Genomic DNA, 22,154 nt, shown 5'->3' with positions numbered 1-22,154 from the left:
TACAGAGAAGGTGGGAAGCAGGTCTTTTGTGAGAGTCTGAAAAGTAACAATAATAAAAGCTAAAATGGAACGAACATCTCATTTCTATTAGGCCCTCTTCTGAGTGGCAGTTCTACTCTGAGGTAAGGACCTTGTTATTCCCAGTTTTACAGATGAAGAGACGAATGTACTGAGAGGTCAGGAGCTTTCCGTAAGTTGTATAGTTTGCCAACGGTGGTTCAGACTCTGTGGTTTGGCATCAGAGACCGTGTTCTTCATCACCAGGGCTTACTGCTTGAAGACCCGGGGCTGTGTGTGCACAGTGTCCGTTTCCCAGTACCACCAGTGATAGAGGCCTCTTCTGTGAGAAGGGTCTAAGGACAGACACATAGATCCCTTTCTTCTCAGTACATCCAGGAGAGAGACTACGCCTGCCTTAGGAAGCACAGAGAGAAGAAGAGGAAGTTCTCTCTAGACTTCCTGACTTGTGATTTTCTTAACCTGTTGGACATAACAGTCTGGTCTGGTTGCCCAGTGCGGGGTGTTCATGATCTGGGATTTCTGTCATTGGGATTTCCCGCTTCACGTCGGTGAGGCCATTTCTCTGATAGCACTCCCTGTTCAAGTGAGGACCATTAAGATTAGATATGTTCAGTGTTTGCCCACAGAAGGCTCTGAAATGGCTCAGAAGAGACTAGTAATTAAATGAATTAAGTTCAAAATGACAGTGGATGCAAAGCTGAAAACTTACAGTTAAGAATTTTTGTTATGTGACTTTAGCCATGTTACTTAAAGCACTCTGTGTCTTAGCTGCCTCCTCTGCAAAATGGGGATATTACTAGTACTGACCTCATAGTATTGTGATGTTTAAGTAGGTTAATACATGGAAGGCACTTGGAATGGTACGCGATAGGTGCTTAATAAATGTTCAGTGTTACTCCTTATTTCAAGTTATGTTGAGATGTATTGTTATGTAGTAAAGGTAAAAAATTATGCAATAAGCCAACATGATAGCATAAAAATACTTCAGTTAATGTGTTAGCACATGTCCCAGATGTGAATTCCTCCTGTTAACTTCTACAATAATTCCCTGTTGACGTCTACAGGAATCTGAGATGAAAATTCCCTTTGTCCTCTCTCTGCTATTTCTTATTTTTCTGTTCACCCTTTGGAGGCAGATTGGGGGTGGGGGTGTTCCTTCAGATGACTGGAAAGACTTAGGATTCCTCCATCAGTTCAAGCATGACCTGTCTTTTGGAAGGATTGCTTCTTTAGTGTATTATTCAAACTTGTGTGTGTGCTACTTTTTAACAAAAATGAATTTAAAAGGTCAGCAGAACACATGGAATTAATATAGCCATAACTCAAAGCCACCATGCTTAGCCCCAGGGCAGTTACTATAGGCAAATGGTGTTCCTCAGTCCCCCAAACAAATCACCTACTGACGTCATCACCAAACACCACAGCAGGGACTCACTGTGTTTGTGGAAAAGGGGGAACAGGGACAACGTGACAGTAGAAGGGTCTTCTCGGTTTCAGTCTCGCCAGGATGCCAGTGATTCTTTACCAGTTGTCTAGAATCTATGACCTCTGCACTAAAATTCATTTGGCGGTGGGGAAAGGATCTAACACTGTTAGGTTAGTTGTGTTGCTAAGGTTACGTCTTAGGGGAGAAACCCACCTACTGGTACCACTTCCTCTTTCAAAGAGACTTTCCTCTTCTTCACGATGTCTGTCTTAAGTTCTTCTCTTCCTTTAGTGTCGTGTCTCCTTAGCGTATTGTAACCCAGAAATTTCCATTTTCTCCATGACTCGCGTTCCTGTCCCTCTGCAGCTCACTTGAGTGTGTGCACTAGGAGAGTTTCGAGAAGGAAAGTGGCACAAACAGGTTAGCTTTTAGAAAAATAACTGTGAAATGAATTGGAGGGCACGAGGGGAAGAACACGGTGATGACTTGGAGGTTATGACAAGAAGCGTAGTTGGATTGAGCTAGGTAGCTGGAGTAGAAGAGAGGGAGCAGAAAGAATGGTAGAATAAAGTGAACCAACTGGCTGTGAGTAGTGAGGCAAGGGCCAAAGATGGCTGCAGCCAGGAGCCTCGGCACGTCTTTCCCCAGGGATCATAACCAGGACTGTAAAGGAAGCGCTATTAAAAGGGATGAAGAATGTGAAATTTGGGGCCGGTTATGGAATTGAGAGGCCTACAGGTTTCCACGGGGTGATTTGCAGGCAGCTGTAAAGCCAGGGTTGAGTTCTGGCCAAAGGTAATAGATCCTGGAAGTTGCAGGGATGGAGGAAGAGGTGATTATTAGAGAAAAAGAGAAGAAGCACCCCAGAGAGGAGAGTGAGCTTGAAGACATGAACAAGGGAATGGGGTCCTGGAGGAGACGGGAGAGGGTTAAATCAAGAACAGATGTGTGGAAAGAGGCTCCGCATCACTCATCAGGGAAACGCAAATCCGAACCCCAACGAGATGTCACCTCACACCTGGCACAATGTCTAGTATCAGAAAGACAGGAAATGACAAGTATTGGCAAGGTTGTAGAGAAAAGGGAGCTCCTTGTGTACTGTTGGTGGGAAAGTAAATTGCTGCAGCCACTATGAAAAACAGTGTGGAGGTTCCTGAAAAAATAAAAATAGGAATAGCATATGACCCAGTGATTCCAGCTCTCGGTATTTACAGGAAGAAGATGAAAACACTAATCCAAAAAGTTATGTGCTTATTGCTGCATTATTTACAACAGCCAAATTCTGGAAGCAACCTCACTGTCCATTGATAGACGATGGATAAATGTGTGGTATATATACACGGTGGAATATGACTCAGCCATAAAAAGAATGAAATCTTGCCATTCATGACAACATGGGTTGTCATGGACCTAGACGGTATTACACTGAGTGAAAAGTGTCAGAGAAAGACAAACACTGTATGATTTCACTTATATGTGGAATATTAAAAAACAAGACAAATAGATAAACAAAAATGAGAAGGCTCCTCAATACGGAGAACACGCTGGTGGTTGTCAGAGGGGAGGCAGTGGGCGGGGGGGAGGGCGGTGAAACAGGTGAAGGGGATTAAAGAGGTACAAGCTTCCGGTTATGAAATAAACGAGTCACGGACATGAAAGGTACAGCGTAGGGAAGGCAGTCAGTATTGTAGTAACCGTCTGTGGGGACAGATGGTAACTATGCTCATTGTGCTGTTTCATTGTGTATATAAATATTGAATCACTGTATTGTGCAAAAAAACGTAAAGGGCACCTTTCGATCACTTGTAAATTAATGTCCTCTTGCGCCACTTGCACACAGTTTGACTGACAGCAATTTTTTTTCATCCAAGCTAAGAGAAATCACTTAAGGAATGCTGTCATTTCAGGTGATCTAGTGTTTGACCCCCAGTGGCACTGTCTGCAGTGGGAGCCTCCGGAGGTCCTTGGGTTGACTGAGGAGAGAATCTCAGATTCCCGTAGGCTGTTCGTGATAGTCATAGACCAGTATGAGAGAGTTGCCTTATTATTTTTTTTTTTAAGATTCCATTTATTTATTTGACAGAGAGAGACCACAAGTAGGCAGAGAGGCAGGCAGAGAGAGAGGAAGAAGCAGGTTCCCTGCTGAGCAGAGAGCCTGATGCGGGACTCGATCCCAGGACCCGGAGATCATGACCTGAGCTGAAGGCAGCGGCTCAACCCACTGAGCCACCCGGGCGCCCCCTTATTTTGTTTTTATCCTCTCATTCAAGAAAGAGGGGAAATGGTGGAAGTAATGTGTAGTTTTGCTGCCTCCTCCTTCCTCCTTTCCTTCCCCCCTCTCTGCTTTTGTGTTGATGTTTGAAGCCAGTTCAAAAATATAGGTATTTTAGCCTGGTCGCCCTCCACTTAGAAATATGGAAACTTCTTTGGGTGTCTGAGTGGATAAACCATTGTTGAAATTTAAAATAATAAACTCTTGTCCTTTCTTTCTCTCTATTTCCTCTCTGTCCCTCTTTTAATCTCCCAATATTTTGAGCAGATTCATATTCAAAGGACCGGGGACCTTGGATAGTAAAACCAGTGGCCTCTTCTAGGGGGCGGGGCGTCTACCTGATCAACAATGTAAGTATGCAGCAGGTGGCACCCTCTCTTCTTCCTCTTCTATTTCTTTCTTTCTTTCTTCTTCTTTTTTTTAAATAAGTTTTAAACACTCCATGTGGGGCTTGAACTCATGATCCCAAGATCAGGAGTCACATGCTTCACCAGCTGAGCCAGCCAGGCGCCCCCTTACCCTGCCTTCTTACTAGTTTTTTCTTGTTTCACCCCTTTTCTTAGCTACTAATACGATTTTTTTTTCAATTAAGAATAGGTGTTCCCTTCTGAAATCTGCATTCAGACATGTGAGTCGATGGTGGGTATGAGTTGGCTACTAGTCAGTCGCCTTACCAGCAGTACCTCTTCCTGTTCCAGCAGTTACTCTGTGGCTAAAAAGTCAGTTGATCAAATGTTAGGGAAGAGAAGCCTTTGGTGTCAGCAGAAAAGAGGTTCCTTTTCCACTTGAAGCATATTGTCATATTAATTCCTCAGTACCAATCATTAATTGGTAGCATATACATTTAGTTTCTAGTGTGAGAATTGTGGGTTCCTGCCCTCGAGATCATCGAGGAAATTAACCTCAGTTTGGTATGGCATCCTTGATGCTGTTTCTGCATCTCCCTCCCCCTCATCCTCTTCTTTTTTTCAAAACTTGTCAGTATCTTGATTCTTTGCAAAATCCTTATTAAAAGTGGTTTGTAAGTTGAACAAATACAGAATAAATAAAGTAAAATCTCAACCCCAGGCTCACTTCCTAGAAGACTTTTAACAGTAGTTTATAACCTAATGGAGTTGATTTTATGTTTCTTTTCTTGGCTTTCCGTTGTGTTTGTTAAGCCCCAGTTTGATGTGTATTGTATTCACATAACCTCCTGCCCTCCCTTCCACATTCCTGTTCTTTATTGTTTTTATATTTTGAAAGTTTATACAATTATACTATCTTCAGTAACTGTGATTCCATTTCTCTGCTTTACCTATAAGTTGAGTAAAAAGAATTAAACTCAATAGTAACCTCACAGCATTGGAATTCTGAAAAAAATTTTCTAAGTTTTATTTGTTTAAGTAATCCCTACACCCAACGTGGGGCTTGAACTCACGACCCCAAGACTGGGAGTCACATGCTTCTCCCACTGAGCCAGCCAGACACCCCTGGAATCCTGAAATTGAACCAGTATTTCACTCTGAGTCTTTCCTCATTTTTACTCCTGGACATTTGGTCAGCCCTTTTAGTCTGGAAACTAGTGTTTTTCTTTGGTTTAGGGAAAATTATCCTTTTTTTTTTTTTTTTTTTTTTGCTTTTGTTTCTGCTTCTAGACCTCATTTTTGAGGCATCCTGGGTCTTTCCTTTATGTCAACTTTCCTCTGGTATTAAATTCTGTTTTCGCTCATCTTGATCTTTCTGGATCACCAGTTTGGACTTTATCCATTTTACTATTCATTTTATCTACTATATTTCTCTGTTGGCTATCATATTTTATAGAAATCCTTACTTTCTGTTTGCCTTTTTTTTTTTTTAATTAAAAAAAAGCCTGTTGTTGCTTAATGGATTAATGGGTGCGGTATTGGCCTTAGTAAGGATATCAGTTGAAAGTTTTTTGAAAGTTTTCTTTTGTTTCGTGAGTTTTCTTGGGATTGTCTTTTTTTACCCCCTGCTGTTGGGTTTTCTCAGTGTCAGTGACCTTGGGTGTATTTATGAACTAAAGACTAGACTGACTGAAACTGACAGCTGGCTCAGGTTTTGGGTACTCTTGTTTAGGACTGATTCCCTGCAAAGTTTCTCCCTGGACAGAAGGCGAACTCAGTTTGGTGCGAGGATAAATGGTGTTGACTGACAGGCCGAGCCTCAGGTGGGTGTGAGTGAGGAGCATGTGTCTTCCTGCCGCCCTGCCAAAACAGAACAGGCCTAACTATGAATTACAGAGGAAGATTCTGGTGATTTCCCTTCTGGGCAGCACTATCTTTCCTGTCTTTTCCTCTCTGTGTCTGTTGTAGGGATAGAGCGGCCTCAAATTCCACTCTTCTGTCAAATCCCTCTGCCCACACAAGATGTCCTCCCCAGAGTATTATCATTAGGTTTTATCCTGAGGGCAAAGCTCTGGGTGTTGGAGGAAGCCCCCTGAATTAATTAAGAATTAATTATCTGATTTTCGTTCCTTGGCCCACTCCTGCTCCTCATTTTTGTTTCCTGCCAGCTTGGAGCTTCTCGGAGGCTCCTTGAGAAGATCATTCTCACCTCTGGTAATTTGCTTCCTTTGCTCTGTTTTCTCAGCCTGATCCCATCTGCTTTCTGTCTTTGAGGTCTCTTACTGGCTCCTTTAAATGTTTTCTAACTTTGTTATCATTTCGTTCTTTTAAAAATATCTTCTCTGTCCTTCCAGTGGGACTCTGGAAGGGAAGAAGGGGAGGTAGATATGTGTGTGTGTGTGGTCAAGTACTCTGTTTTCAAATTCCCCAATTTTCTTTTTATGTGGTCCGAGCTATTTCCTACATGTGCACAAACTAACTTTCTGAGAGGTCTTTCACATCGAAAAATCCTTAAATTCAGTCTGGACTGAAAACTGTTTGGTGACTACTGATGACTGGACCTTACTGAGCCTCGTTCTGGTATAGGAGCTACTCCAGCCTGAGGCCTAGGCTACAAGTCCCGTTACCTGGCCCTGGATCAGTCCCTCTGGAGGCCTTTTGCCCCTGAGTCTCTTGGGACAGAAGGCCCTGGTCATATGGCTTGGAGGTCTCTTTTCTTGTTTCTGTTCTGACCTTGGCATGAAGGCTCCTGTCTGACAGCTTTTCCTTCAGCTCCGTGCCAGGAGCTCCAGTGTTGTTTGAATCTCATAGACGGCACTCGTTTGGGTTTGGGTTTTAGCTGCCAAATGGAATTGCTATTGAAAGTCAACTGTGGTACAAGTTTGCTTTTTATTTTCTTAGACATGAGTCAAAAGGAATAGGATCTATTTCCAGCTCATCTGGGACGTTTTTCTTTTGGAATGCACTTTTGCTCTAGTGATTTGTTATTTCGAAACCAACATCATAAAGAATAGAAAAGTTAAACTTTCCTTGGTGGGGCTGAGAACCCGGTGCCCTAACTCTTCCCTGGATGGAGTCTCATAGAGGGTGACAAGTCTTTAGAGAATGCATTTGGCAGGCTTTCCTTCTCCCTCCCACTTCTCCCTGGGCTGAATCCCTAGAGACCCCCTGCATAGATCAAAGTACTTGGCAGGACCCTTTGCCTCCCTCCTCCCCCTCAGTGCAGCTTTGGAATGAGTCTGATTCTTTGAGGTATTTGGTGAAGGTGCCAGACAGAAGCCTGGGAAGATGCCAGTAGGCACCAGGGGAGCTGGCAGCATGTGGACATAATGGGAAAATATTCCCATTTCACTCCAAAAACTGGAATTTTATCACCTTTAACTCAGACCTACAAACCATGTAGTTAATACTCCTCTCTCTCTCCTTACACACAAGGCCTCACCATCCTGTCTTTTCCATACCTGGATCCTTTCCCATGGAATATGTGACCCATTAGCCAACTGGATGAAGTAACTCTTTCCAAGGCTGCTGCCTGCTTTCCTTTTAGATTTGTTGGGGTGGAGGGAGTGCTCAGGCGGAGGGTCTGTGAACAGAACTAACGGGAGTGGGTGAGGGACTGGGGGGGTGGGTGGAGTTAGGTGTGAAGGCCAAATGAAAACATCTTTCCTTGTCTTCCCCACTGGAGAGGGCCTCTTATTAAAAATTCCCAATTATAGTCATAACCTCTGGAAAGTGTCTACAAATAGCAACTTTTACCATTACAAGAACAGGATAAAGGATAGAAAAGGCGTTACTTTTATGAAATACCAAAGGGAGAAGCGTGAGCTCTTACAGACGGAAGTACCTTGGCCTCTCAGCTAACATGCATGGCTTCTTAAGATGTGCTCTTTACCTCTAGAAATACAGCACAGAGGAGCACAGTTGCGTTTGCCCCAGCTCCCTCAGTAACCATGACTAAATGCCGTATTTTCCCAATTCAGTATATTCAAGTTGAGGAGGGAAAGATCTGGCATTTTCTGATTAAGGTACAAATTTGATTATGGAGGTCAAATTTCGTCATCTTCTTCTAACACATTAGCCATAGTAAATACAACATTAATGTTTTCTTTGAGATTTTGAAGTAGCAGGAGAATAGGTCACTCTATTTACTTCCTATATTTGTGAATATAATTCTTTATAGTGCTCTTTCTATTTGTTTCTGTTTGTTTATATGTTGTTATCTTAAGTGCTCTCTATTTTTTTTTATCATGGTTCAAGAACTATTTAGGGAGTCCTTGCTGTGTGCCAGGTGCTGCCACTCCTTAAAACCTTTTGAGAAATAGGGATTATCTCTTAATACTAACACTGATAGCTAATGTGTCTTCATTATGACTTAGTGCGCAGCTCTGAGTGGAATGGCACGTTGTGCGCCGTGATGAAGGCTTAGTAAGAACTTAGTAGAACCATAGAGTTACTCTTGACTTTACACTAGTAGGTCTTGAGCATTTAATGTGTGCCTGTCATGGTACCTTCCAAATATAAACTCAGTTAGTCTTTAGAAGAACCCTAGGTGGTTATTGTTACTTCCTTAGTAAGTGGTAGAGTCAAGATTATAACTCAGGTCTAGTTGATTCCAGAGCATAACGCTCTTAACCACTGTACCATTCTGCCTTACAATAACTTAACAGATACCATGAGCTTTAATCTCAAAGTCCAGTTAGAAACATGGATATGTTTCCAGCTTTCCCAACAATTTAGACCTTGCTTTAGCATGCTTTGGAGGGCAATTTGAGCTTGGAATTGAAATCATTTGAAATGAGTTAGTTGGGAAATGATGAAAAGGAAACAGGCTTGAAAATACCAAAAAGCTTTCATTAGTTGCTTCTTAGTATAACATTATACAAAGAAACTATACCCAAACTATTTTTTTCTTTGATGAACTACAATTTAACTCTTGATGTAGGTGGAAATGAGAGGCTCAGACCACTGGACAAATATTAAATAATGTACGAGATAATGCATAACTCAAGGGATACATGTGTATGATGAGGGAGGGGGGGGAGGAAGTGGGCAAGGACATTAGATGTGTCATGGAGTGATGGCCATCGCCAGTGTAGTCTCTGGTTCCGAGGACAGTTGGATGGTCACGTATCTGCCACAGCCTATAGGTGTTACTCAGTGGGAAGAGGTCTGCATTTGTTTAATTTTAGGTTTGGAATGCAGCCTGAGGCTTGCTCCTTTGCACTATGATTCATCACTTCTTACATACTAAGCTGACTCAAAATGGAGATAGTGCTTGTGAGAAAGTGATCAAGAAATGTAAGGGAGTCCGGAAATGGTGTGGGCGATCAGGTCCATGAGTGTGAATCAGCACTGACCGTCGCCGGGTCCGTGTGATGCAGCAGTGGGAGAAGAGCGGGGAATCTCTTTATCTTAACTCTGGGGTTGCTCATTGTGGTTGTGTATGATGTTAGAGGCCACAAAATTATCCTTATTTCATGGTAACTGTAGTATTTGGGGGTAGCAAATACATTATTATAAAGACCGTCTTTTGAATTTGGGGGCTAGTATGTCAGGTCAGAACTTTGGGGAAAGATGTGAATCGTACTCTAAGAGTTAAGTCTCTGAGGCAGACTGGCTGGGTTCCAGTGCTCCTCTGTCACCATGTGACTTTGTCACCTTCTCTGACTCTTTCCTCATCTGTAATCGAATGGTGATATACCTACCTCAGAGGGTTGGGTGAGGACTGTAGGAAATATTACTCGTGAAGAATTAGAACAGAGCTGGACGTGTAGCAGATGTTCCATGCATTTATTACATTTCTTCTCATGCAAATATTAATAGTTACTTCTGTTGCTTCTACTGTAGCCATTATCATTACAATTATGAATATAGCCACTTCCCTTTTCCAGTCCTTTTGTCCTGTATAGATTGTGGTGGCTTCCAGCTGACTTTTCTGTCTTCATCTAATCTCAATTAGAGTTGTGCTATTCCATATATTTTAATCTTACTATTAAGAATCCACAAACATTTCCTCCTCCCCACCATGTTCAGGCTAAACTTCCTTTGTTGGGGGTTCAAATCCCTTTGCCGGTGGTGTCCCCTCCCTCCTGAGATTCTAACCAGACCTTTCATTATTCCTCAGGTCGGTCTTTTAGCCCCAGGTCATTGGTCTGCGTCCTCTCCTTTAACTAAAGTTTGTGCCTGCCACCTTTCCGTGGCAGCTTCCTTTCCTTTCCACCATGTGCTAGTAGCTTTCAACACTCGCTTCTGCGCCTACTCTTCCAGAATAGACGTTTCCTCACTGATTCACGAAACTGGGCAGCACTTGTACTGAGCAGTCCCTCGACTTGCGCTTGTAACTATGCTGCTTTGTGTTCTTTTAACTTGTACATTTTGCTGTCCCCTTACCTAAGCCTTTGGAAGGACGGATTAGGGTCTATGAGGGCAGGGATTCTCTCTGTCTTCACTGGATCCTCAGTGCCTTATGAGTATCAAACAGTCCTCATGATTCTTTATTGTATAACAACTCTTTTTTCATTGAAAAACCCTTTAAGATCTAGCTCAGTCTTTTTAAAGTAGCATAGGAAATACAACTGAATGAATCAATGAAACATCTTTCCTGTTTCTCAAGGAAAATGCCAGGATCCATTGGGAAAAGATCTGTAAGTTCTCTAAGCAGCTTGATGAAAGCCTTTGCTTAAGAATAATGGTAGTATTTTAAAATTTCCATCACACCTTACATTTTGGAGAAAGCACGTTTTTATTTATTTTTTAAGTAGCTTTTATTTTCTTGGCATGTAACTTTTTAATATCATGTATGTAAATCTTTAAAGCTGTTATTGCTCTCTTTATTACGTGAGAAGTGGTATGTAAATTTATTTTTCCCTCATTGTAATTGGATACCCATAGTGTTTATAAGTGCTGTGTTACCTGACCAGTTGGATGTAGGGGTAGGTTGGAATAAAACCTTCCTTAAGAGATGTAGTTTTCCGCTTTATTGTTTTTGAAAGGTCAAGAACTCTGCTCCCTCATTGTGAGTTAGGATTTCTGTCCTTTTATTCTTTCTCTTTACTCAATAGCCGAACCAGATTTCCCTGGAGGAGAACATCCTGGTCTCCCGTTACATTAACAACCCCCTGCTCATAGACGGTGAGTTGAGATTGGGCCCTTGACGGGCTCGATCTTGCTAATTTTAAAGAATATTTTCACAGTCTTCTCTAGTAAGTCTTTATGAAGCTTGTATAATTCTTGGCAGCTGTGGCTCCAGAGATGAGGCTGGTGCCTTACCTACCTCATAGGATTATTTTGAAGATGAAATGAGAGAATAGAAAAGAAAAAGTGCTTTGTAGTACATCTACGTGAGAGCTGCACAGTCTGTATATGTAAGCTCTCTTTCTCAATGGATGTGTATGATATATATATATATATATATATATATATATATTATTTATTTGTAGGAAATGAGTAATGATTTATTCTTAAAGGGCAAGGTATGCAGGCAGTATGTGTTTTGTGGGGAGAGGAAGACTATTCTTTCTTTCATATTTCTTTATGAACCCCAATTTTTTTTCTAGATTTCAAGTTTGACGTGCGCCTCTACGTGCTTGTGACTTCCTATGATCCTCTTGTCATCTATCTCTATGAAGAGGGATTGGCTAGGTAAGAGACTTTTGGGGGGAAGGGGTGTTTATCAAAATGGCTCCATTTAACGAGTGTGTTAAGATCAGGCTGTATCTCTTACATTCAACTCAGAAGATGAACCCAGATGGGCTTCAGATGGCTGAACATCAGTCATGTTACTTTGCAGTCTCCCTTGCATCTCTGCACATAGGAACGTGCCTCTCTATATAAACCCACACCTTTCCCAGCAGGGATCCAGGATCACGTTGTGTTTTCAGGCCACAGTGGTAGTTATGGTGACCCTAGGGTCATACCTGAGATACCCTGAGATAATTTGTCACTTTTCTTCACAACCGATCTAGGAAGGAAGAAATCCAATATCGATATACCTGTTCTATAACAGACATTTATTTCAGTGCTCCCAACAACCTTGTAGTTAATGCAGTTTTGCAGTTGGGAAAATGGGCTTCCGGGGGTGAGGAGAGAACTTGGTCACTTTTCAGAGCTCTCCCACCTGGATGGTAGTGGAGTGGGGCTTTGAACTGGTGGATATCACTCCAGAGCTCATAGCTTGAGCTGTTTCATGGCCTCTTGTTGCCCTTTTGTATTTTGGAGACATTAGCTGCTTTTTTTCCCCTACCTGTAAATAATAAACCCTACAGTGGTTGTATATACATTCTGTTTCTCTTGATGTACTTTTTAGGTTTTAAGATAACGAAAGTGACTTACTTACAAAATTAAACTCAAGTTTTAATAAAATTTGAAGGTTTTTTTTCCACAGCCAGAAAATTTTACCGGTGATATAGGCCTTTTAAATTGTTTAGAATAAGTATGTAATTTTGCTGTGCTTGTATTCTTTTCCCCTACAAAACTAATATGTAAATCTCTTTACTAACGAGCTTGCTCTGAAGTTCCTTTTCTGCTTGGTGGCCTTATTGGACCCAGCAGTTGAGGACTTACTTTGCGTCTGCAGTCAGCCACAGCAGGCTAAAAAGTATGGTCTGCATTTGTGAATTTTAGAAAATGCACTTGGAAGATGGGAAATATCACAGTTAGAAGAAGGCTACCTATCTAAGTTTAGGTGCTTTGACACGAATTGTTGTCCTCTGAAAGCTGTTATTTTCTTTTTTTCCTTTTTTTTAAGAATTTATTTATTTATTTGACAGGGAGAGATCACAAGTAGGCAGAGAGGCAGGCAAAGAGAGAGAGAGAAGGAAGCAGGCTCCCCACTGAGCAGAGAGCCTCATGCGGGGCTCGATCCCAGGACCCTGAGATCATGACGTGAGCTGAAGGCAGAGAGGCTTAACCCACTGAGCCACCCAGGTGCCCTGGAAGCTTTTATTTTAGAATGTTATTTTAATTCTGTCATGGACTCACATTTTTTGATGCATCCTGTGACTGGAATCAGGGTGAGCGCCTTTAACCGGCTTGTAGCGGGTTGAGGTGAGCCTCCCCTTCCCCTCTAGGTGGCAGCGACAGCATTCAGAAACACGGTCATGGAAGATTCCTGAGTCTGAGTGTGAGGAACACTGAAGGCTACTGAAGCTCTGTGGTTCTAGACTCTTGTTCCTTGGAAAGGACGGGGAAGCTAAAATCTTTCTCAGTTCTTAGGGAAAGGGCTGACCCGGGCATCTGAGCACACCAGGCCTCCTAGCTCACATCAGCTTTTCATAGGCAGACAGTTTTCTGTCGTGTTTGTAGACACATGTGCTCTCAGACTTTGAAGTAAAGGTTTAAAAGCTGAATCCCCATACTATGTAGATTTAAAAAAAAGGAAAAGAAACCCTTTCCTCCTGCTCAGGAGTATAAGGTGCTTGAGGGGTTTCCATTTTCTAAGTCGAGGTACATGAGCTGACCCTCTTGTCCAACGTGAGCTTCTCCACCTCCTTCCCTCCCTGCCTCCTCACCCCATCTTGCCTCCTGTGCCTTTTGCAGGGACTGATTATGTCCTGCCACAAAGTGAACTTCTTGAATCGGGAAAAGACCTCAAGGTTACACCCGCTGTTTCTCAAGGATGCCGTACCAGCATCTTCTGCATATTATTCTGAAGACCTTGCACTCATGCTATCAGTAGCCCTCTCTGTTGGTAAAATTTAGTGTAGCTTTCAGGCCTCAGTGGTTCAGATATGATATGAGAGCACTACAACGTTCATTATAGAACTTCCTACAGATATGCGAGTGCTGTGTCTACCGGGTGTGTGTGGGAAATCAGATCCACTAAATTGAGTAACTGTCTTCCCTCACCCCCAGCAGGGACTGAGTGTGTGTATGTGTGGGTGTGTGTGTGTACTTTTTTTTTCCCCACCAGAATTATTTGGAAGACAGTTTAAAAAAAAAAAAAAAAAACTCAGACCAAATTGAACCAAGTAATAATAGGACTATTCAGGGCTTGGGCTCAGTTAATGTAAAAGTAAAAGTACTTGGGCTTCACACAAGTATGGTGCAATATGGCCTGTGCCTGGCTATTAGTGAGGCCTGCGAGGCTCCGCTGCCGTTCACAGCCACTTCCATGTACCCGAGCTCCTGTGTCTTAACTCACTGTGTATCTTGGCATTCATCTGCTTCTTTTTAATCCTCAGAATCTGCTCAACTGTGTCATTACATTCAACAATAGTCCATAGCGTCTCCAGATCTGCAGCCTCTGGTAATTTGGGGTCACGTGTGTTTTCTGTAGACATTGCTGAAGATAATCAGTTCGGGATGAGATTACTAGGCTGTTTTACTTTGAGGCTCAACAAGGAAAACCGTGATTTTTCCTAAAGAGAAAGCATTGGCAGCAAATTTAATTGGCTTCCTCTTTAGAAAAGAAGGGCCTTCTCCTGTGTCACTTCTGTTTCGGGCCCCAAATTAATGCTTAGGAGACATAAAGATTAAGTGCATTTCCCAAGACTGTTTTGTAAACTAGGTATTTTGTGTCAATTCTTGACCTTTTTAAACTTACTAAGAAAAAGACCAGAAATAGTTTTAGATTAATAATTTCCAGTTGTCTTTGTTGTTTTATTAGCACAGAAAAACTGTCATTGTTTTCCTATACATTGGCAAACTATGGAGATGTTTAGAAAAAGAATTGGGTTCCTCATATTTGGGCCCAGCATTTTTGCCCCAGAGGTTCACCCTGTTTTTGAGTTTGACAAGTGTGTTCCTGCTTTGCACCAGCAGGGGACACTCATTTTCCAGAGAGGGGTACCATTCTCTACCAAAATGGTGTAGATTCTTTTTCTTGTCAGAGGTGGGATCCAAAAAGACTTTGTCCTGGATTTTACAGTTTCAAGTGGATCCAGTATGTGGTCTAAACGATTTGATGAGGCCTTTTTTGAGACAGAGCTAATAGGCACATTTTCACTACAACGGGAAAAATAAAAAGTAAAAATTGACTTGAAAACCAAGTGTGTTGTCAGACACCCAAAGATAGGTCGCACTGGCAACTCGAGGGCAGCAAAGGTGCCCATCCACAGAACTGGAAGCTGCCATCCACGCTGGAAGGTGGGAGGCGAGGGCGGTGAGAAGGTCCGTCAGGCGCTGCCTCTCTCCTGCCTTAGCCCCGTGATTCAACAGGAATTCAGAAAAGACCCCAAAGCATTTGTAATGCCTTTCCCTTCTTCCCCACCCCCCAGTTCCTTCTTCAGTAGCCTTCCTTGCTAATTAACACTGGCTCCGCAGGGATATTTACCTTTTCTCTGCTGGATTCCTGCGGTTTTGAAAGAATTCAGGTACTCATTGGTTGCCAAGGAATTCGCATTACCTCACAGGCTGCACACTGTCCAGAGTCTGCCACAGCAGTGAGGGGGGGGTGGGGGGCTTTGGAGACAGCAGCGAGGGCAAGAAAACCCTCTCCGGTGCTCAGTGTCACCCTCGCTGGCAGGCCCCTGCTGTTTGTGAAGTTTGAGTCATTTCTGGCTCCAAAGACCAGGGATCAGGCTGGTAATCTCCTCCCAGACGGCTCCGTGGGGCGCTGCCTCGTCACTGCAGCGCGCTGGCAGTCTCCCGCCTGCAGCTGGTTGACAGCAGATCAGAGAGCCCTTGGGCCTCTTGCTCTCGTCCATAAGATTTGTCTGGGTCAGGCCAGGATGAAACCCAGTGGCTCCTGGCAAGGCTGCCCCGGAGGTGCTGTCTCTTCATCCTCCGGACCTTTCTGGCTCGGCATGGCTACACCTGCTGCAAGATAACTCAGGTGCCCCAGCCAGGGGCTCCACGGGGCTGGCTTCCTTTTTCTTTTGTACTTTTGGACTGAAGGTTTGTTAGATGATGTGGACTCTCAAAGGGGAGGGGCTCACTACCCTACTTCCAGATTATCTCTGACTCCGGCTATTCTGCTGTGTCCGTGAAAAACAGCATAGGTTTTGAATGGAGGAAGAGGGTTAAAAGGATTCCACTAAGTCTGTGCTTTCCTTCCTGTTTTGGTTCCACACTGGTGATGTTCCTGGGACAAGCAACTCGTGTGCAGTTTCAATTCATACTTGCCCAGTACCTTCAATGTGCCTAACACAGGATCCCTACCCATGGACACTCAAGAGTTTTAGACAGATCGTTATTGTTGTCCCCATTCTCATGGAGAAACATTAAGAAGCAAAAAGGAAATGTAGCTTTTGACTTCAGAATTCATTATCAGGGGGCACATGGGTGGCTCAGTGGGTTAAGCCTCTGCCTTCCACTCAGGTCATGATCCCAGGGTCCTGAGATCGAGCCCCATGTCAGGCTCTCTGTTCAGCCAGGAGCATGCTTCCTCCCTTCTCTCTCTGCCTGCTTGTGATCTCTCTCTCTGTCAGATAAATAAATAATGAATTTTTTTTTTTTACTATTTTATCAGAACAAAGATTATGTATTTCAGTGTGGTTTATAACAAGGCATATACTTCTCCATCGGTGGGCTATGAAATAGTAAACAGAGTTTCAGATTTGGCAAAGAAGTCCAGGCTACCCCCTCCCCCTTATTTTTTATTTTTTTGGTTTAAAGGTCAAGGCTGTGAAATGCTGTCATCAGAGCTTTTTCTAAATTTTGATTTCATTAAGAGGGAGATTCAAGACTCAATTCATCATTTTGATTTCAGTATGTGCCAGCATAAGTATTTGCAAATGTGGTCCTGGGGTGGCTGGTAAATTACGTCTTTTAGGTTGCGGCTAATGAAGAGCTCGCGTTGAAGCTTGCAGACCTAGATGGGTTGAAATTTGATATGTGAAGTTCTAAATCAGGGGTCACAAACCTACAGACTCCCAAGGACATTCACTGAGAGGGAGCATGAGTGTGAGTAGGGGGAGGGGCAGAGGGAGAGAGAATCCCAAGCAGACTCTGCCTTGAGCAGAACTTGAGGCTCCATCTCACATACCTGAGATCACAACCTGAGCCAGAATCAAGAGTTGGACACTTAACCGATCAAGCCACCGAGGCACCCCGAGAATATCTAGATTTTTATTGAGAAACTTACTTCTGTTTTTAGACTTTGAATTTTGAAACCATTTCAGACTTCTAGAAAAGCTGTAAAAGTAGCGCAAAGTTACATTTTACCCTGCATCTAGAGATCCCATTCGGATTTTGCCATTTGTCCTAATAATGTTCTCTGTAACAAAAGCCTCTGAGCCCAGATCACATGGTTTATTTAGTTGTCATGTCTCTTGGTCCCCTTTGGTCTGGAACGGTTCCCTCAGTCTTCCCATGACTTTTATGACCTTAGCATTTGTGAAGATGACAGGCCAGTCATTTTTTAGGATGTATTTCCATTGGAATTATCTGATATTTTTTCATGAGTAGACCCAGCTTATGTATTTTTGGCCAGAATACCACAGAAGCGATGCCATGTTGTTATTGCATTAAAACTGATGGCACGCGATAATGATTTATTGGTATTTGACCACTTGGTGAAGGTTATGTCTACTAGATCTGTCTGCTGTAAGATTACTTTGTTTTCCGCTCTCTCATTAATAAGTGTCTTCTGAGGAGATTTTGAGACCACATAAAATCTCATCCCTCCTCTCGCTTTAACTCAGTGATTTTACTCTCCATTGATGTTTCTTGCCTGAGTTATTACTATGACAGTTGCCGAATGATGACTTTCTGATTCCATTATTCCTTTTCCTTTTATTATTTGGCATTTTATTCCAAGGAAGAGCTGTCTCTTCTAACCGTTTATTTATTCATTTATTTATTTATACCAGTGGGGACTCAAGGACTCCTCTGTTTTATTTGATGGGTTATAATCCTTTATTATCAGGATTTATTTTGACATCATATTGTCTCAGATTTGGCCAGTGGGAGCCCCTGTAAACTGGCTTTTGTGTCCTTTCATTTCTTTGAGCACAAGATGTTTCATTCTTTCTCATTCTTTCTGCGCCCCAGCTCTAGAATCAACCATTTTCTCAAAGGGGCACTAGTTGCTTTTAATGGAGAGCAGTATTTAGAAATTAAGATCCAAGAGCTAGATAATCTCATTGCTCTGGGATATCTCTGCTTTCAGGTCCTTGAAATGAGTAGACCAAGGAAATCTATATATATATATATATATATATATATAGACAGAGACACACATTGCCTTTTATATTTATTTTTGTATCTGTTTCCATACATTGAAAAGCAGGAATTTATACAAATACCTCCAGTTCTCCTTCAAAACTACAGAGTTCATTTGAGACTTTCTCTGTCCTTGTTTTCTATCTCTCTTCTCCAACAGTGAAAAATCTGACTCTCTTTATCTTCCAACATATTTATTTACCCAATTCCCTTGTGTGTAGCCAACCTCTGGACCTCCTTGGCCACTGTCTCCCTCAGATGCCCTCCTTGTGTGGACTCTGACCCTGTGGGACCGCCATCCTGCATGGATAACTCTGTGTACTGCCTGTGGGCCACCTTCCTATGCTGTCCTCCATCGTCCTCCATACCAGTCATGGCTGTAGGAAGGAAGGTCTAGTTTTTAAACACTGGCCAAATCAACCAGGTGTTTTGTTTTGTTTTGTTTTAAAACAATTTGCGGGCTAATCAGAACTTGATTGGTAGGCTGGTAGAAGCTCTAGTCTAGATAATACGAAGGAGATGTTGGGAACTGGTGACCAGAGATGAACATGGTCTTTTAATAGGGGCTTTAGTGAGAACCCTATCATTTTAGGAGGGAAGAGATGAGCGTTCATACACCTATGTGGCCTTCTACATTCCCCATCGGGCTAAACAAAATAGAGGATGGCTTTTGGCCCTTTTGGTAACTTTCCACCGAGCCTAAGTTTGTTTTTGTTTTTGTTTTTGTTTTCTCTAATTCTCACTTCTAACTGCTTTTTACGCTCTTTAGAAGCCCCCTCTGTGACACCAATAATCTCGTCCTTACTGGAGTTCAGAATATAAATTCCTCAGGGAGAAGGAAGATTAGGACGAAGAAACATTGTTAGAGATGCAGTCCGATTGAAAAAAGAAGTGTAGAAATGACAGATGAGTGGAGTACCAGGTTACTCAACTGGCAGGCTTTTGCCAGTCTTTTCATGTTGTCGATCAAGTTAGATCATCATATCAAGGAGAGATGAAAAGCCTCTTTCTCTGAAGCAGAACCTTTTCCCTCCCTCTCCATCATTATTCTTTTGAGGGGGAGAGGATGGCAGGAGGTATGTCACTGTGAGGTAATGTCTGGGTGAGGCAAGCAGGCCCCGTGTGGGTCCTCTTTGCATTTCTTAAGAACTTCAGAGAATGACTGTCTCCCACTTGATTGGGGAATGGCTATAGAAGGAAGATTGGGATGCATAGGTAGGGTTTACTTACTGTGGAGTGACATGGTTAGAAGTTAGGTGATAACTACTACTATTTTTCAGAAGTTTCTGAAAAATCAGAGGTCCTTCTCATGCACAGACATAATGGACATCAAACCCTTGTCCCTTAGCCATACATGCCTGGTCAGCATTGTCTCTTCGTCCACATCCTTCTTCCTGTCCTCATGTTTGTTTATTTTAATTTCAGGGTTTTTGGGGGGTTGTTTTTCACTTTTCTTTCTTTGGCTTTCATATATTTCTAGTACAGGGAATTAGGAAGTGGAGATAGTGGGTGGGTGAGAAGAAATAGAGAAGAGGAACATTTTTAAATGCTGCCCTTTAATGTGGTAGAAATTCATGTTGACTTCATAGTCTGAGTAAGCATATGTAAATAATTTGTAAATCATATGAAAATAAACTTGTGGCCTTCCAGGACTTTTTTTCACACACTTGGATGTGCCTCTTGGGAAAACCACTTTAGCGAAGGGTGATATGGTTATGGCGGTATGTAAACAGGGGTTGATATTTACCATAACCATTCGACTCAAGTGTCCTTTTGTTGATGTTGAGCATCACTGGAAAGTTTTCTCTTTCCCTGGTTACTTCCTTCAGAGGCACGTATATTTTATACTTCGGTCTTCTTTTGGCAGTAGTCCAGGGTATCAAATTGCTGCTCTGTTTTCAGTGGGCTCCATGTTTAATCCCTCCGTCTTTTGCCTTCATTCCAAATTCAGGAATTAGTCTCTTACACGATGCTCATATTTAAGCTGTTCTTGCAGACCTAGGCTTTGTGTGCTGTTAACGCTGCCATTGTTATTTCTTAACATGAACTTTAAAGATCAGCTCTGGTATTTCTGCTGATGAGTTTTAAATCTATATAACGTTATGCTGACATTTTTTTCTTTTTGCTTCATGTTGTCCATAGAATTCTATGGTGCCACGCACTGTATCCACACCCACGGGGTATTTCTTGACCAGCTCACGCCCTGTCATCCACAGCATCCCACACACAGTTTCCCAGGCATGGGTAACTCTGTTTTTATTTTTCACTCTTCCTATTGGTCTAAGGTTCTGTAAAAGTAGCAGCTACATGTGTTGCAGAGTCAGTGTAGGGGGTGGGGAATATTGATGAATTTATTCAAGTTTCATTTTTGAACTTAATGTTACTTATGGAAATTCAGTGTGTTATTACAACAGCCAGATCTGCAGACAGCATTATGGAGGGTGAGAAAATAATTCAATTTAGGGAGAAATGATTATTTCAACATTGAACCAGTTATTTATGGGACAACAACATTGTGACTAAGAACGTGAGTTTTGGAGTTGGGACAGCCTTGGTTTCGATTCTGGGTGTGTGTTTTTTTTTTTTTTTTTTAAGTTTTTATTTAAATTCCAGTTAGTTAACATACAGTGTAATATGTGTTTCAGGTGTTACAGTATACTAATTCAACACTTCCAAGCAATACCTGTGCTCATCATAACTAGTACCCTCCTTAATCTCTCCCCACCCTTCACTGTGTAGAAGTTTTTTATTTTGATGTAGTCCCAATAATTCATTTTTGCTTTTGTTTCCCTTGCCTCAGGAGACATACCTAGAAAGAAGTTGCTATGGCCGATGCCAAAGAAGTTACTGCCTGTGTTCTCTTCCAGGATGAATTTTATGGTTTCAGGTCTCATCTTTAGGTCTTTAATCCATTTTGAATTTATTTTCATGTCTGATGGAAGAAAGTCTAGTTTCATTCTTTCACATGTGGCTGTCCAGTTTTCCCAGTACCATTTGTTGAAGAGACTGTCTTTTTCCATTGGATATCCTTTCCTGCTCTGTCCAAGATAAGTTGGCCATAGAATTGTGGGTGCATTTCTCGGTTTTGTGTTCTGTCCTACTCATCTGTGTTTCTATTTTTTGTGCCAATACCAGTACCACCCTGTTTTGATGACTACAGCTTTGTAATGTAACTTTGAAGCTGGGAATTGTGGTGCTTCCAGCTTTGCTGTGCTTTTTCAAGGTTGCTTTGGCTATTCTGGGTCTTTTGTGGTTCAATACAAATTTTAGAATTATTTATTCTAGCTCTGCAAAAATGCTGTTGGGATTTTGATAGGGATTGTATTAAATGTGTAGATGGCTTTGAGTAATATAGACATTTTAACAATATTTGTTCTTCCAGTCCATGAGCATGGAATGTCTTTCCATTTCTTTGTGTCCTCTTCAATTTCTTACATAAGTTTTCTATAGTTTTCAGAGTATGGATCTTTTAGCTCTTTGATTAGGCTTATTCCTGGATATCTTACTCTTTTTGTTGTAATTGTAAATGGGTTTGGTTCCTTAGTTTCTTTTTATGCTGTTTCATTTTTGGTGTATAAAAATGTAATGCATTTCTGTATGTTGATTTTATGTCCTGAGACTTCCAATTCTAGCAGGTTTTTGGTGGAGTCTTTTGTGTTTTTTATGTATAGTATCATGTCATTTGCAAATAGGAAAGTTTTACTTCTTCCTTGCTGATTTGGATGCATTTTATTTCTTTCTGTTGTGTGACTGCTGTGGCTAGGACTTCCATTACTGTGTTGAATAAAAGTGGTGAGAGTGGACATCCTTGTCTTGTTCCTGATCTTAGGAGAAAAGCTTTCAGTATTTTTTCCCATTGAAAATGTTAGTTGTGGGTTTTTTCATATATGACCTTTATTATGTTGAGGTGTATTCCTCTACTAAGCCTACTTTGTTGAGGGTTTTTATCAAGAGTGGATGTTGTAGGGGCGCCTGGGTGGCTCAG

General features: G+C 42.0%; 1 protein-coding gene across 21 annotated transcripts in view; it reads left to right on the top strand.

Moving 5' to 3' along the window:
* The window catches only part of TTLL5 (tubulin tyrosine ligase like 5), a 282,938-nt gene that overhangs the window by 28,414 nt on the left and 232,370 nt on the right, over nucleotides 1-22,154 (top strand). For all 21 annotated transcript variants that reach the window (XR_009355825.1, XR_009355827.1, XR_009355826.1 and 18 more), the window contains exons 7-9: nucleotides 3,987-4,069; nucleotides 11,128-11,197; nucleotides 11,623-11,707. Coding sequence is in view for 18 of the 21 variants with exons in the window: in XM_059182754.1 (XP_059038737.1) it covers nucleotides 3,987-4,069; nucleotides 11,128-11,197; nucleotides 11,623-11,707 (238 nt within the window). In the remaining 3 variants the exon portion in view is untranslated. The remainder of the gene's footprint in view (nucleotides 1-3,986; nucleotides 4,070-11,127; nucleotides 11,198-11,622; nucleotides 11,708-22,154) is intronic.

This window comes from Mustela lutreola, chromosome 7 (assembly GCF_030435805.1).
Source record: "Mustela lutreola isolate mMusLut2 chromosome 7, mMusLut2.pri, whole genome shotgun sequence".
In the NCBI taxonomy this organism is placed as follows: Eukaryota; Metazoa; Chordata; class Mammalia; order Carnivora; family Mustelidae; genus Mustela; species Mustela lutreola.
Note: the sequence above shows the minus strand (reverse complement) of the source record. Positions and strands in the feature narration are given on the sequence as shown.